At 43.3% G+C, this 14,607-nt stretch overlaps 1 protein-coding gene across 1 annotated transcript in view; it reads left to right on the forward strand.

Annotated features, from left to right (window-relative positions):
* The window catches only part of LOC138514686 (cilia- and flagella-associated protein 54-like), a 655,241-nt gene that overhangs the window by 4,472 nt on the left and 636,162 nt on the right, over window positions 1–14,607 (forward strand). The window contains exon 2 of the mRNA XM_069630102.1: window positions 12,636–12,791. Within this exon, the coding sequence (XP_069486203.1) occupies window positions 12,636–12,791 (156 nt within the window). The remainder of the gene's footprint in view (window positions 1–12,635; window positions 12,792–14,607) is intronic.

The following is a 14,607-nucleotide window of genomic DNA, read 5'->3' on the forward strand; positions in this document are numbered from 1 at the left end:
CCGCCCCTGGCTACAGAGTGTCTGGGGTAGGCAAGAAGTGAGGGAGGTGCCCGAAACTCCCTGTGCTTAGTCTCCTAGGAGACCCAAATGCACTATGTGGTGATTGGCTGGCTGACTGTCCGGCAAGGACAGCCACCCCACTGGGTGAGTGACAGCTAGGCTGGAATGAATGGGAGAGAACTGAATAAAAGGCAAGTCTCTTGTATTGGAAGGCAGAGTCGACCACTGGACGAAGGAACCGAAGAAGAACTTGAAGAGGACGCCTGCTGCAACTCCTGGACCGTTGGTTTGCTCGGTGAAGCCCTGCTGCAGTGCCGAAACGCCAAGTTCGCATCGACAGAGAAGCCCCTGCAAGGATGACTTCTCCCCTTGAGTTGGTGTGACTAATCAACTCCAAAGTAAGCCACCTGGACATGCATCTCGGCGCTGGTTGAATTTCCACAGAGTTGTTGCTGGGAACTGTATAGCCAGGGAGAGGAATGCCAGATTGTGTGCATTGCTTTTAGATGGCCTAGAGCTTTTGGAAGATCCTCCGGACTCCCAGGAAGCAGGACTGACCAAGCCTGACCCCCCTCAACAGAGTGTGGGACCCCAAAAGCAAGGAAAGTCCATCTTGACAGCCAGGAACCGCAGTGTTCATATTTGCAGTAGACGTGAGGAGCTGAAACACTAAACAGCCACTGAAATTGAAGTTTGCCGGTTGCAAGTTTTGACCGTCCCAGCACATAGCAGGAGTCCCCCAATGTCCTCCCTCTTGTCCCCACAACTGAAGCCCAGGAACAGTGAGATCTGCAGAGCTGCGCAGGAACAGAGGTCATCAGCTGCATTATTGTCTTCATTGCTAAGGTACTGTAAAACTAGTCTAAGAGAACTTAACTCTTTAGGTTTGCTTGAAACCTCTACAACTCACAAGTCTAATCAGCTTTTGGACCTACATTTGATTCTTCTTTTCATCAAAGACTCCTAAGAACTTGTGCACAGACGTTTCAATTTACTTAGCAGAAGTGCTTCATCCTATACAAGACTTTTGCCCATTGACTTTGGCTTAGCCTATTAAATTGAATGACTCTTATATAGGAATCTGAAAGTGTTTGCCCTGCTTATGATTATTTGTGGTCTCTTGATGTTCTAATAACTTTTGCCTTTTACCAACTACTAAGAGTATTCTAAATGCCAACAGTAAGATATTAATGTCCCCAGCACTCCAGTTATTGAAGTCACCTGTGGGTGTAGGTTGTGTCTGTGGTCCATCCAAAAAGGGTCTTTACTGATTTAGAAACTAAGAGTGTACAGTATTGAAGTGTATTTGTGTGTTCCTATTCTATTTGCTCCCTTCTGAAGAAGACTTTATTACTGACAGATAATTAAATGAATAATTGTTTATTCAAAAAACCTTGAGTATAAGAGTTTATTTGAATACCTGTAACTGTGAATCTTTGTGTAACTCCACTACAGCTCAAAGATAAGCCAGCTGCTCAACACGCTACAAAAACTGTGTAGTACAAGCTTATACCAAAGGTTGGGTTGCCTATACCTGTGGTCAGAGTTGTTTTTAGTGTTCCCACAGGGTACTGCATACAAAGGTTGCCTAACACCTTGTGAGAGATGATATTGTGGAAACATGGGAAAATCTATAAAATGTAGAATTACTGTGGAGTGAGACACTAGAAGAGAAGAGTAACATCTTGGAGAGAGTTCCAATGGGTAACATTGGGAAAATAAGTGAGAGAGTGAAAAGAAGTAAGGATTAAAGGGACAGAGGAGAACGAGAGATTGTCTATGAAGGAATAGAAAAGGTTACTGTCCTAGAAAAGGAAATCCGGGGATCCAACTGGGAAGTAAGAGGCATTGATATTGTGACGTGATGGAGGAAAACAGGTTGGCGCTGAGAGAAGAGACAGAAGAGGAAATTATTATTGGGGAGAGATCTAGAGGGAGGGGACCAGACAGATGGGGGTAATTATGGGCACGGAAGTACCCAGAGATACCATCAGGAGGGAAAAGGAATTCAGGACAAGGAAAGTGGGAGATATTGGCAGGAGAGTGAGAAAGAAGTGAAAAGTCTATTGAGGCAGATAGAGCCCAACGATCTGCGACAGAGCATCTGGAGAGAAAAAGAATTCAGGAAAAGGAAAGTGAGAGGTATTGGGAGCAGAGTGAGAAAGAAGTGTAATTCTAGAAGGGGGATTTAGCCCGACAAACAAGGGGTAAAGAAACTGACAGGTCCAATAACAAGGAAGTTCCGTAGACCATGTTGGTCCAGAAGAGATCATAGAAGTAGGAGTAGGTTTGAGACGGCGACATCACACCTGGGAGCAGCGAGAAAAGAATAGAAAGAGAAAGGACAAGGGAAGTATATCTGGGAGAAAGTCATGAGGGAAGAAGTTGACAGCTAGAAGCAGGGCCTCGCTTATCCATCATCTGTTTACTTTGCGTCACCTAAAACATCATGACACCTTAATTTGTTTGTGCAAAACTGTAAACAAGCACTTGTAATGTTTCTTGTTGTCAATCTCCATCTCTAAGAACAAAGGTGATGAGACGGTGAGTCCACAGCCCGCATGGTGGGGACCGTAGCCTGTGTCTAGCATCCGTCTAAGAGTACAGTACCAGATTTTCTAAAGTTAATAATGTTTCATTTTTTCCTTCAATTTAACATTTAACTTTAGCATAGCAATTTATGGAGAACTGTAAAACTTAAGCATTGACTTGACAGAAAATTGTGTTTGTCCTGAAACAAATACAAACAACCCAGCAGGTTGTTGGAATGCAGGTTCAGTGCTCAAAACGTGTAGGGAAGTACAAGCTGCAGAAGTTTTATTTGCATGGGGATTTTTAGTGTTCGTGTTTCTGCCATTTGCCGCATAGTTTCAGGTCATCTTCAATGGGATGTAGTTTTGCTTTTGTTTTGCCACTTCTTAGAGAACACTAGACTACCAAGCACATGGTGGAATAATGAACAGCAAAAACATTGTCACTGGTTTCTCTCAGCATAAGGGCCTCTTGCCGCAATAGCCAGGGTTCTGCCATTTTGAAGTAGGCCTCACCAGAGTGTGCAGATTTCTGTTATTTAGGGCACTAGGCCTCAGTTCTGAGCCTCTGTCTTTCCATTTAATTAAGCTTAATTCCTGTTTCCCCCAACGAGTGTTCAGCATGCCATTGTCTGGGGGGGGAAGGGTGAGGTACAGCCTACATATTAGTTATTGTTGCTAAGCTCAGCTGTTCCTAGGAAGCTTTTAGAGAAATGTAGAAGAACGGTTTGTGTTTTTGACAATAGATAAAATACAGTAGTTGCAAAAGACATATTTTTGTGGGAATGGAGCTTTGGGTTGAAGGCATTGCCAAAATGTAAAAACTAGATTGTGGTCATACTGTCCCCTAGGAAGTGTTGGGACAACTAGGTCTGCAAGAGGATGGCTTGACAGCACAAATACATGGGATAAAGTAATTTCCAAGGCGTGAAGCCTCAGCTATGTTTTTATGAAGCCATTTGGTTCCCAAGACGTATTGCTGGAAGAATGTGTGTTAGGGGTAGCAACATGTTTCAAAACGAGAGTTGCAGAAAGTATTGCAGAAGTAAACCACTACAGGGCATGAGAACTGCCTGGGTTTGCCAAATTGACTGAGCTCATCGGAGAGGATATTGCTGTTTCTAATTTGTTGACCTCACTGTTCAGACCTACTACATGATTGGGTCGTTTCGGTGGGACTACACATCAGAAGTTACATGAACTTGTTGTGTCAAATGAGGGAATGCTATTTTAGTGAATGCTCATTGTATAACTTTGGCCAGTCAGGATGAAGCATGTTCTGCTGACTGCGCAATTAGGTAATTCGTAGGGAGCTGTACTTAGAATGGTCATGGGTAATGAACTGATCAATACGACCATTAAATGTATATTGTGTTTATATTTCTCTATAGATGGGAGGCAATGGGGAATGTGGGATTAATATGTACTTGATATTTGTAATTTATTCTAATTTTGTGTTTTTTCCCCTTGAATACTGTAATTCAATGTGGGCGAATCGAAAGTGTTTTCAGTTTTCATTTCGATGGAGCTGACTGTCCCTCACGGACGTAATTGGCATGTTTTAAACTGTTCTTCTTGCAAATCGTGCACTCCATTACTGCTTCCTTGGATTGATTTTTTCGATTGTTTTTTGGGCCTAGCATACATGGTCCCAAAATATGTCCTTTGTTAGGCCTTCAGAGAATTTGGAAAAAGCATTTCGAACTCTATTCCCATCAGTGGGGCATTTCCACATTTCATCTTTGAATGCGTTTTCAGTCAAAAGCAACATATCCTTTTTGCTGTGTAGGTACAATGCTCTACAACAAATACCGTCAGAGTTAAAATGGATTGTTTTGAAGTCATAAAGGTGTATTTAATATTTAATAACTGGGTCTTTAAATGTACTGGACCTCATTACAAGTTTGGCACCCGCGAATGGGCAATTACCGGGTCATTATGTCCCTGCCGGACTGGGTAATTGCCTAGTCGCTTGCGCCAGAATGAAATGCTCCCCATTCCCATTGAGCCCGAGAGGGCTCAATGGGAAAGGGGGAGGTCGGATGCACCGGCACAATTCAGAATGGTGTCGGTGCATCCGACATGCACTGCTCGCGGGTGCCGGTACGCCCGCCAGGCCAGTCCTGGCAGGCGGGAAGGCACCCACGAGCAGGACTCTTAGTTTGTTGGTCCGGTAACAATGGTACCGGCAAGCTTACTGGTACCATTGTTACTGGACCGGCAAAGTAATAATGAGGCCCACTGTCTCAATGTGCATGCCACCATATTTACTACTTCAGCTTTCTCTCCTATTCCACGGTTGACTGATTGAAGAAGTAAGGGTTCAGGAGTAAATTAAGCATGCTCTATATCAGAATCTCTTGATTAATCTATAATCCTGAAAGCCATTTCCAACACTAAAGATCTTTTCAAAATCTTCAAAGAGCTCAAATCTCTTATGCATCCTACCTCCAGCTTCACCAAAGACGAAACTTGCCGCACAACGATCCAATCAGCTCCATCAGACAAAACCTGCAGGCTTGGAGACAAAACCATTCTTAAGAAGTCCCTACTTACCACCAAAGCTTCTGCATTTCCTATTCACACTGTCATCACCACCACTGCCCCTCCCCCTTCATGCCAGTGACCCCTACTGACATACAAAACACCACCCAGCACCTTAAACCATTAAACTGCAAAGGTGACCCATGCCCCTGCCACATTGTTAAGATCTGCGCCACCCTGCTCCCCCCCAATATCGCCAAATTCTTCAACGCCTCCTCCACGTCAAGTTCGGTCCCTACTACCATCAAAGAAGCCTAGGTTACGCCCTTACTCAAGAAACCATCCCTTGACCTTCTCCCTCCCCACTAACTACTACCCCATTACCACAGTGCCCTACCTACGTAAAATCCTTGTCCGGACAGCCTACACCCAACTTCAATCCCATCTGGAGCACCAATGCCTTCTTGGTGACAGTCAATCTGGCTTCCTACCTTGACAAAGCACCAAAGCTGTCCTCCTTAATTTTAAGATCCAGCTCGAGACTCGGGAGACCTTGCCATCTTTCTCCTCCTCGACCCTTTGGCAGCTTTTGATTTGGTTGACAGCGATATCCTCTGCCACAATCTCACCTCCAAATTCAACTTCTCTAATGAAGCCACTAGCTGGATTAAATATTTCCTCAGTGAGCGTACCTCCAGAGTCTTCATCGGTACTGAGGCTGAAGACCCCATCCCCGTGCCCTATGGCGTACCTCAGGGTTCCTGCATCTCCCCCACACTCTACAATATGTACACAAGACCTTTGTTCAACCAAATCAACCGACTAGACACATACTTGCCAACCCTACCGATTTAGGCAGTAGGATACCGCTTTTTAAGCAGTCCTACCGCCTACCAATTTAGTGGCACCAAATACCGATTTTTCACAACAAAAAAAAAATTGTTTTTTGTTGGCCTGGATTTAGCAGCCTGTTCAGCCATGGTTGCAGGGTGCGCGAGTACACAGAATCCGAGGAACGTTCTTCAGTGGGGATTTGTCCAAGCTGCTGCTTGGTGTGGTGTATTCTTACTGGCAGCAGTTCAGCACTTTTTGGAATTCGATCTTGAAATGGTTGTTGTTGGTTCAGGGGTTCGAATGGTAACCTTGCCAAATGGGACATAAAAATGTTGCATAGACTTTATTTTTGACAACTCTGTAATTTGCAAGTTCTCTCCAACTTTGCTGGTGGGTCCCATTAACTTAAGTGATCATGTGGTCCTTTGCCTGAAATGTCAGGCAACAGCTAAGTAGCATAGTACATTTCTGAGTGTAATCCTACAGTTAATTCCAGGGGTAATATAGTTTGTTGGTTTACCATCAACATCAGCCACTTTAATTCAAATCTCAGATCCTGTAGGAAGATGCAAGAAGATCTCCTTAGTTGTCATGATTGGGATCTGAAATGTTTGCTGACAGATACAATTTACACGCTAAGAAACTGTTCACCGGGTACAAACAAGTAAGAGGGGTTGGACATCTTTTTGATGTGGCAATAGCTAAAATGAAAACTCTATTGAATTCTACTCTTTGTGATATAGTAAAAAATGACTTGATCCCTATTAGTGAGAAAAAACAGCTTAAAGAGACTGCTATAGCCATTTATCAAAACTGGTTAAGAGCATATAAGTACAATGAAAATGTACGTAACTGGAGAGCGATTGATCGAATACTTAAGACCCTCGATACCAAAAAATGTTGGTTCCTACTAAGAAATCTTAGTTCTGTCAATTTAGACCGTCTGGTGTGTGGCATTACCAAAAAAGACTTGGCCCACGCTTATTACTACAAACTGTTGTTCGACCCCTGTGCTTAAACATCACGTGGTAAGGACTACCAAGAAAGGCACAAAGGTTTGGCACTATGTCAATGAGGCAGATATTGTTTCATTACTCGCGAAGTTAAAATCATCAAGGGCCCTGGGTCCAGACGGACTATGCAATGCGGTCCTTAAGAATGATCCCTGCTATTGGGCTGGTCTGTTATGGGCCTTGTTCCTACAGGTATGTGAGACTGGCGTCTATCCTCCAACATGGTTAGAATCAATATTGATCCCGGTTTATAAGAAAGGGCCCCGAATAGACCTCTCCAACTATCGGCTACTGGCCATGTTGGACAGCAGTTCAAAGATGTTCTCCAGAATCCTTTTGGAGCTTCTTTCCACGTGGTCCCAAACAAAGTCCATTTTAAACTGCACGCAGAGGGGTTTTAGGAAAGGGCACAGCACTAGCCATGCCATATGGGTACTCCATACTCTCATTTCTGACACCCTATGTGATCCAGGTACCAATCTTTATCTGTGTTTTGTGGACTACAGTTCTGAGTTTGACCCGGTAGATGGGGTAGATTGTGGGAAAAATTATCTGCGTGGGGCATAGATTCCCCTCGCTACTATACTTCATTAGGATGTTGCATGAGGATACCGCTGTGAGGCTGACACAGGATGGTGAGTTTACAAGACCCATTTCTACAACTGTTGGCCTCAAACAGAGTTGTGCTCTTGCCCCTTCACTATATAATCTTTATGTGACAGACTTTCTCTCAGCCATAGAGGCTGTACGAAGTTTTCCTCCTAGTTACGTAGGGAGAGAAGTTACGCCGTCTGACCTATGCAGATGATACTGTTATATCTGACTGCACACCAATGCAACGTTCATTGAATGCTTTGGCGGAATATGCCGAACTTAACGGTCTCCATGTTGACATAGGTAAAACGAAAATCATGACCATTGGCAAGGGTGCCTATTGGGGGAAGAGGTTTACTTGGCAATTGGTAGTTCACAGCTTGGAACAAGTCGAGACCTATAAATATGTTGGCATGCCCATCTCACACAATTTGAATGGCTCCTGCTATGAAGCTGTGGTTTCCTCCATGGCGTGGTCAAAATGGTTAACTCTTATGAATGTGATAGACAGACATTGGGGGCGATCTATGGAGGCAAAGTTGTCTGCATATAGGCTGTCTATAGTCCCTGGCATCTTATATGCATTGGAAACATTGCCTCTGGGATCAGTAACTTGGCTTAAGAAAATGGAGGCCAAGCCTCTTAGATACTTGCTTGGCATTAGCCAGTCTGTACCAGTCAAAGCAATGTGTTTAGAACTGGGACAGCCTTCTCTGTAAGCACTTTGGATAATGTCTGTCTGTAAATTGTGGGGTACCATTAGCTTCAGTGAAAATGATAGACTTTTACATTGTCCTAACGTGCACTTATGTTATTGTTATTGTGGGCTCAGCAATAGATTCTCCGAAATGCAAAAACTAGTCACTCTGGCCAGGCTAGGGGGGAGCAGAGCTCCCCCAAGTAGATTGAGAAACCGGGGGGCCGGATATAATGGGGACCCGGCTCCGATAAACAAAGCGGACTGGGGCTGCGGCTATCCCTGAGGAGCGGCAATTACCCCAAACCCGCGCCATATGCAGTGGCAGAGGATACACACAAGGAGAGACCGGCTGAGCAAATAACGGCATCCCAATTAAGCCCTTGCCTGTCCTCCCAAAAGGGTAACAGGCCCAATTGTCAGGAGAAATGCACTCTAAGGACTTTGACAGAAAATATAGGGACTATGACCGCTCTCAGTCCTTTGATTATCTTGCTAGTAAGAGCAAATACCTTCTATGTTCCACCCAGGGACTGAATTAAAACACTCTTTGCACCTATTTGGTCAACTCCTATTCCGCTCAATTGGTTCATTTCATTCTCTCCCTATGCTTCCTGTGTATGAGGACACAGGGCCCTGGTCTGGCCTGGAAAAAAACGACCGTTTATGTCGCCTCTGCAGGGTACTGGTGGAATCAGCAAGGCACCTGCTTACTCAATGTAGCATGCTCCATCTCTTGTACGAAAAGGGGTATCCAGAATGTAGGGATCACACATCCGATCAGTTCTGGAGCACTATCTATGGTGCAAGATCTATGGTAACAACTGCTGCTACATTTCACATTTGGCAAAAAGTGGGAAAAAACTCTGGCTACCTTGTGAGACTCTCCCATCTTGCAAATTCAAAGCATTTGAATTCTGTTAGATATATGGCATAGCACTTGGAACGATGGTATTGAGGCAAATCGTTTGAATTTTGTATATTACTTGTAAACAATTTGTTTTGTTTAATTAAGCTAATGTATGATTCTTAACTGTTTTAATGTTGTATTTTAAACGAATATTTTTTTCTTTTCGTGCTTTATTTCATTTTGATGAATTGTTGATGAATCATAATGTTTCTTATTTGATGTGCTGTTTTTGGTGTAAATGTCTTTTGACCATAGACATTTGATAAAAAATAAAATAAAAAAAATGTGAAGCTAATTATGAAGGGATAGTTCATTATGTAACATGCTTTGCTTCCAAGTCATTGCTACCAATAAAGTATTATTTAAGCAAATGAAATGCAAAGGGAAAGCTTAATAAATATCTATATCAACTAAACCTGTGAATATGTGGTCAGTTGCTTAAATTGTCCACATCCCAGTTCCACCATTTAACCAAAGTGTGTGATCCTGGGACGATCTGCAGCTCTAAGTATGTTACCCTGCAAGTGTTTTACTGCAGAGCGCGTATGGTAATATTATGCTGTTATTTAAAAAAAGCTTGTCTATACAGAGTTGCTCCATATATAACAATCGTGCAATTTAGGAACCACAAAGTTATTTGCCACTTGGCTTACTTATGGCAAATTATTCTAAAGTCACTTCCATGGTGCCTCCAAGTATCAAAGACTGATGTGATGTCCTTTTTTGTGAAGTTACTTCTGTTGGTGCAATCCATATGCAAATTAAGAGGTCTGCATGTATTTTGCCCCAGAGTGGCGCTCTAATAGATGAGTTCCCTGCATCTGTAATGATTCTACAGTTTTATTTTGTTTTGTTGTGTTAAAATGCCATCTGACACTAATGTAACCAGAAAGGTAGTTTGGTGCAAGGGTGCGTGGTTTGTGGGCGCGAATGAGACCCTATGGAATTGCGTGCACTGCATTTGGGGGGAAGTAGCAGGACATTTGTTGTGCCCCCTCCCCTTTTCAATGCTAGATACTGCCCTGAGTGGTAAAGTTAGGCACATCTCCCTGCAATGTTCGAATCAGAACCCCTCAAATCGTACAGGCAGGAAAGTTGCAGAAATCCAGGCAAGGGAACTGTATGAATCTCATACTTGTCAACCCTACCGATTTAGGCGGTAGGATACCGCTTTTTAAGCAGTCCTACCGCCTACTGATTTAGTGGCAACAAATACTGATTTTTTTCAATATTTTTTACATTTTAACATGCCTACAGATTTTTGGTCACAGAATGTTGGCATGTATGCATACCATAGACGAACTTTGCAGATGACACGCAAACACTTCTGAAAATCACCTTATAATCAGTTAACATCAACAGTGTCTACAGCATCATTCAGACCTGGATAGCCAAACACCATCTATGTCTAAATGATGACAAAATTGAGCTCCTTATTGTGGGCTTCCCTCACCAGCTCAAACTACTTGATCCAGCCTTTGCATCTTTCTCCATCAGTGGCAACCCTACCCCTGTCTCCAGCAATGTGAAAGCACTGGTCGTCCACCTTGATGCAGAACTATCCATGCAAAAGTATGTCAACGCCCTGTACTCATCTGCAGCGTACTCTTCAAAACTATTAAACCTAAGCAGAACATTTCTCACATCTGACAATTGCCTCACCTTTGCTAGGGCCATTACTGGAGGCAAACTGGACTATTGCAACGTCCTCCTCTCTGATACTTCCACCAAAAATCTCACCAAACTGCAACTGATACAAAATAATGCCCTTTGTGCCGCTTGGCGGATGAAACGTACAGACCACATCTTGCAAGACAGGCTGTTCACCCACTGACCTCCAGTCAAAGCCCGTATTGAGTTCAAGATCCTGTCAATCACGCACTGCTGCATCCATAACGCTGCACCCCCCTTTCTTATCCAGTGCATTTCCCAAAAAAGTAACCCTCGTTGTCTGCGCTCATCCTCCTCCCTTGCCCTATTCACTCCAAGATTCAACAGAAAACAAACAGGTGGAGTGAGCTTCCCCGTAACTGCCCCCACCTTGTGGAACTCCCGCCCGCCCTCTCTCCAAGATTAACCTTCATATACCCTCTTCCGGAAGTATCGGAAAACCTGGTTGTTTAATACATACGACTAGACCAACACCACTTCTCTTGTAACCTCTGCACTGACATTGGTTTGACTTGAATTTCGTTACTATGTTACCTACCCTGTACTAGCGCTGTGATACCTATGGGTATGGGTCGCTGCAAACAAATTAAATAAATAAATCCTGCGTAGGCCTGTAATTATTGCCCGAATACAATTGATTTATTAAGAATTGTGGTTCATATACGTATGTACCTTTCTTTACCTCATTAAATAATCTTCAGTCTGCTGGTCTACAGGGCTAAGGGAGCACGGTCTGTTTCTGAATACCATTAATTTTAATGATAATAACCAAAATTAATTAAACAAATATGTTCACACTTGTTTTGCCCACAAGCACTTTCTCAAGTTAACTAGATGGCAATTAGTCCCATGTACTTTTTTATATATAAATTGTACTAAATATATTTTGACATCACAGCTGCAGAGTGCTACAGTCTACTGTTGGGGTATGGTTTAAAAGGAAAATAAAAAGGAGAAAAAATGCAAAAGAAAAATCAGTATTAATAAGCAAATAGTAAGTGAATTCTCATTTCAACCAATTACTTTTCCCATTACTGTCATGGGATATGGTGTCACTGTCATGGGTCATGGGATATGGTGGTATTAGCCATTGCATTAAAGACATTCATCAGAACAAGTACCTTATTTATTATGAGAGTTTCAACAAAGTAAAGCCTTAATGTTTAATGTAACATAATATCTCACTTCTGTTAACTTATGTGTAAACTTCACAGGTAAGCCTGCAAGCATGCATACAAATACTTTTTCACTGGTCTGCTCACCAGGCTGTGATTCACTTAAATGCGTCATTCCATTTAAGATTGTTAGATAATAGTGTCCCTGGAGCAATTTAAAGGATCATGTTGCCTATAAAATCCCATGAATAGTTCTAATTAATTTTGGAAGATTAGTAGATGGCAATGTAAGGGCAAGCCCACAGCATAAGTGATTGTATACTCAAAGATTCTTGATAATTTTATCAGAAAATATCAATTAACACAGTTGCCATAACTGGAATTATACCTTACCCAAGAGATTGTGGTGTAGATTTAGTTAGGCAGGCACAGTTGAGCCTCATTATAAATTGTCCGGTATCCTGGCAGAAAATACACCTGATATCCCGGTATTACTGGAACATTACAGGTGGCGGAACTACTGATAAATCCCCATTACATTGAGTCCCATAGGACTCGATGGGGGATTTTCCTGTATTTTCAGCACCGTGAATACCTGTGCCAAAAATACCCGCTGTTTTATGCCGGTGGGGGGCCGAGTTACATGCCGCTCTTTGCTGCAGGTAAGTCAGGTTACTCCCACTGTAATACTTGTACTCTGCTGGTCCGGTAATGTGCTGGTATACGTAAATACTGGCACGTTTATGCTTTTTTACCATAACATAGTTTTACAATATTTTATCACAGGTAACGTGTTAGTGGAGGAAGCTGCTGGCACAGTGAAGACGGAGAGCCTACCACTTTGGGTGCAAGTTCATACATTGTTTTGTACGGCTTTAGAGCTCTGTAGACTCTCAGCAACACAAGAATGTGACGTGGAAGCGGAAATTCTCTTCCAGAAAGGTAAGTACAATCTTGCAGTTTGCCCCAAAACTATCTTTTTTAAAAATCAGTTCTATTGCTGGGTATATCCCAGCATGTTATTGCTTTGGATGTTGACAAGGAGCAGCACATCCTATATTTATGAATGATGTATTAATTATGTGCATAAATGTAAGACCTTATAGCCCAATGATGTCCAGAGCTTCTTTTTCAATGAACATTACTGATAGATATCCACTAAAGTTATCTGAAAGGAATACAAGAGATACCATATGAATGATTAAATGTTTAACATGATATTCCAGATTCCATCTGCTCACTAGCATGATTGTGCATGATACTGGGTTATTTACATTGCCTAGCATTGTCCTTTTCGAACCATTTTGTTGGATACATGTTTTATTTTCTAACAATAACGCAGCACACATTCTGACTATCTGGACCCATTTAGTCTATGTTCGGCTGAGAATAACTGGAATGGGAAGCTTTCTCAGTGGTTTTCTTAGAATGAAGCAAAAGTGGGTTGAGGAGATTTCTCCCTATAGGAAGTGATAGCTGCACTTAAAAGCCCCCCAAAAAAAGGAAAAGTCACAGGTGCAGACAGGGCGCACCTGCTGTGTGTGAAGGGAACCCATTACTGTGGGGCCTCACTTTGGCTGCGGTCTCCAATGTGATCAATTCCACTGTCTTAAACAAAAAAGGATGAAAGCCTTCTGATTTTCAAAAAAGGTCATAGACAGGACCAGTGCCTCATTTCTCTTCTTGACACGCATGCAAAATTGGTTATACAATGAAAAGGTTATACAGGAGACACGTTGGGAATGGGCTAGTCTAAATTAGGTGATCCCAGCGGGCCAGCTTGATTTTCAGAAGCATAAATTCACTATTGACCAATGTTCGATTTTAAATATACTTGCGGCCTAACGCTGTTGTATAAGAAAATGCATGCTTTTTTTCTAGCTTTTGTGGACTTTTGCAAAGTGTTTGATCTGGTTAACAGGTCGAGGATGTGGAAGGTCCTACAACAGTGCCTATTCCCTCCACCTGGGAGGCGAAGCCGGTCATAAGTGAAGGCCAGCACTCAAGGCCTCTTGCCACTGTCTCTGCCGGCTCCGTTTGCCATAGAGGGACCGGCACCGTCCTGATGCCCAGATTGACTTTTGCCACCAGCTCCATTGAGCCAGCAAATCCACTGCCCCCTCTAAAGATGGCCTCTGCCGTGCCATGCGGCCTACCAGGCTCTCAGCCTGCCTTGCATCCCCTGGAAGCCACCTGGCTGATGCCCGCTTCATCAGTGCCTATGCTCTCCAGCCGGCCAGAGGTGAAGGCCAGAAGTCAATGCCTCCTGCAACTGTCTGTGCCGGTCTCTGCTGGCGCAACCGCACTGAGCGCTGCATCTGCCGCACCCGCCTACTGAAATGCAAGGTAAGCCCATCAAATGGTCTACCGCAACTCCAACCTGCTCACCTAATACTGTCTATGCCTGTCTAATGTAAAAATATCACTGTATATATGATCGTCTGTAACGCCATATGCAATATTTTTGGGGGGGATAATTCGTAGGAGCAGGGGTTGCGGGGGTGTCCCCCGCACATTTAAAAATAATGCGGGGGTTGCAGGGGTGTTCTCTGCAGGGTCCATGCCTCATTATCACCGGAAAAATATGGCAATATTTTTGTATCACAATATTTTTGTGGGGATATTAGTACATGGAACCCTCTCTACACCTGCAGTGCTCCCCCACCACTCTCATGCGCACTGAACAACGCCTGGTCCATCATCGCCCACGCCACAGATGTCAGGGGCCTCATCTCAAACCTCAATCTGGACCTCCTAG

The sequence above is a fragment of the Ambystoma mexicanum genome, chromosome 12 (genome assembly GCF_040938575.1).
Source record: "Ambystoma mexicanum isolate Mex_15411 chromosome 12, UKY_AmexF1_1, whole genome shotgun sequence".
NCBI lineage: Eukaryota > Metazoa > Chordata > Amphibia > Caudata > Ambystomatidae > Ambystoma > Ambystoma mexicanum.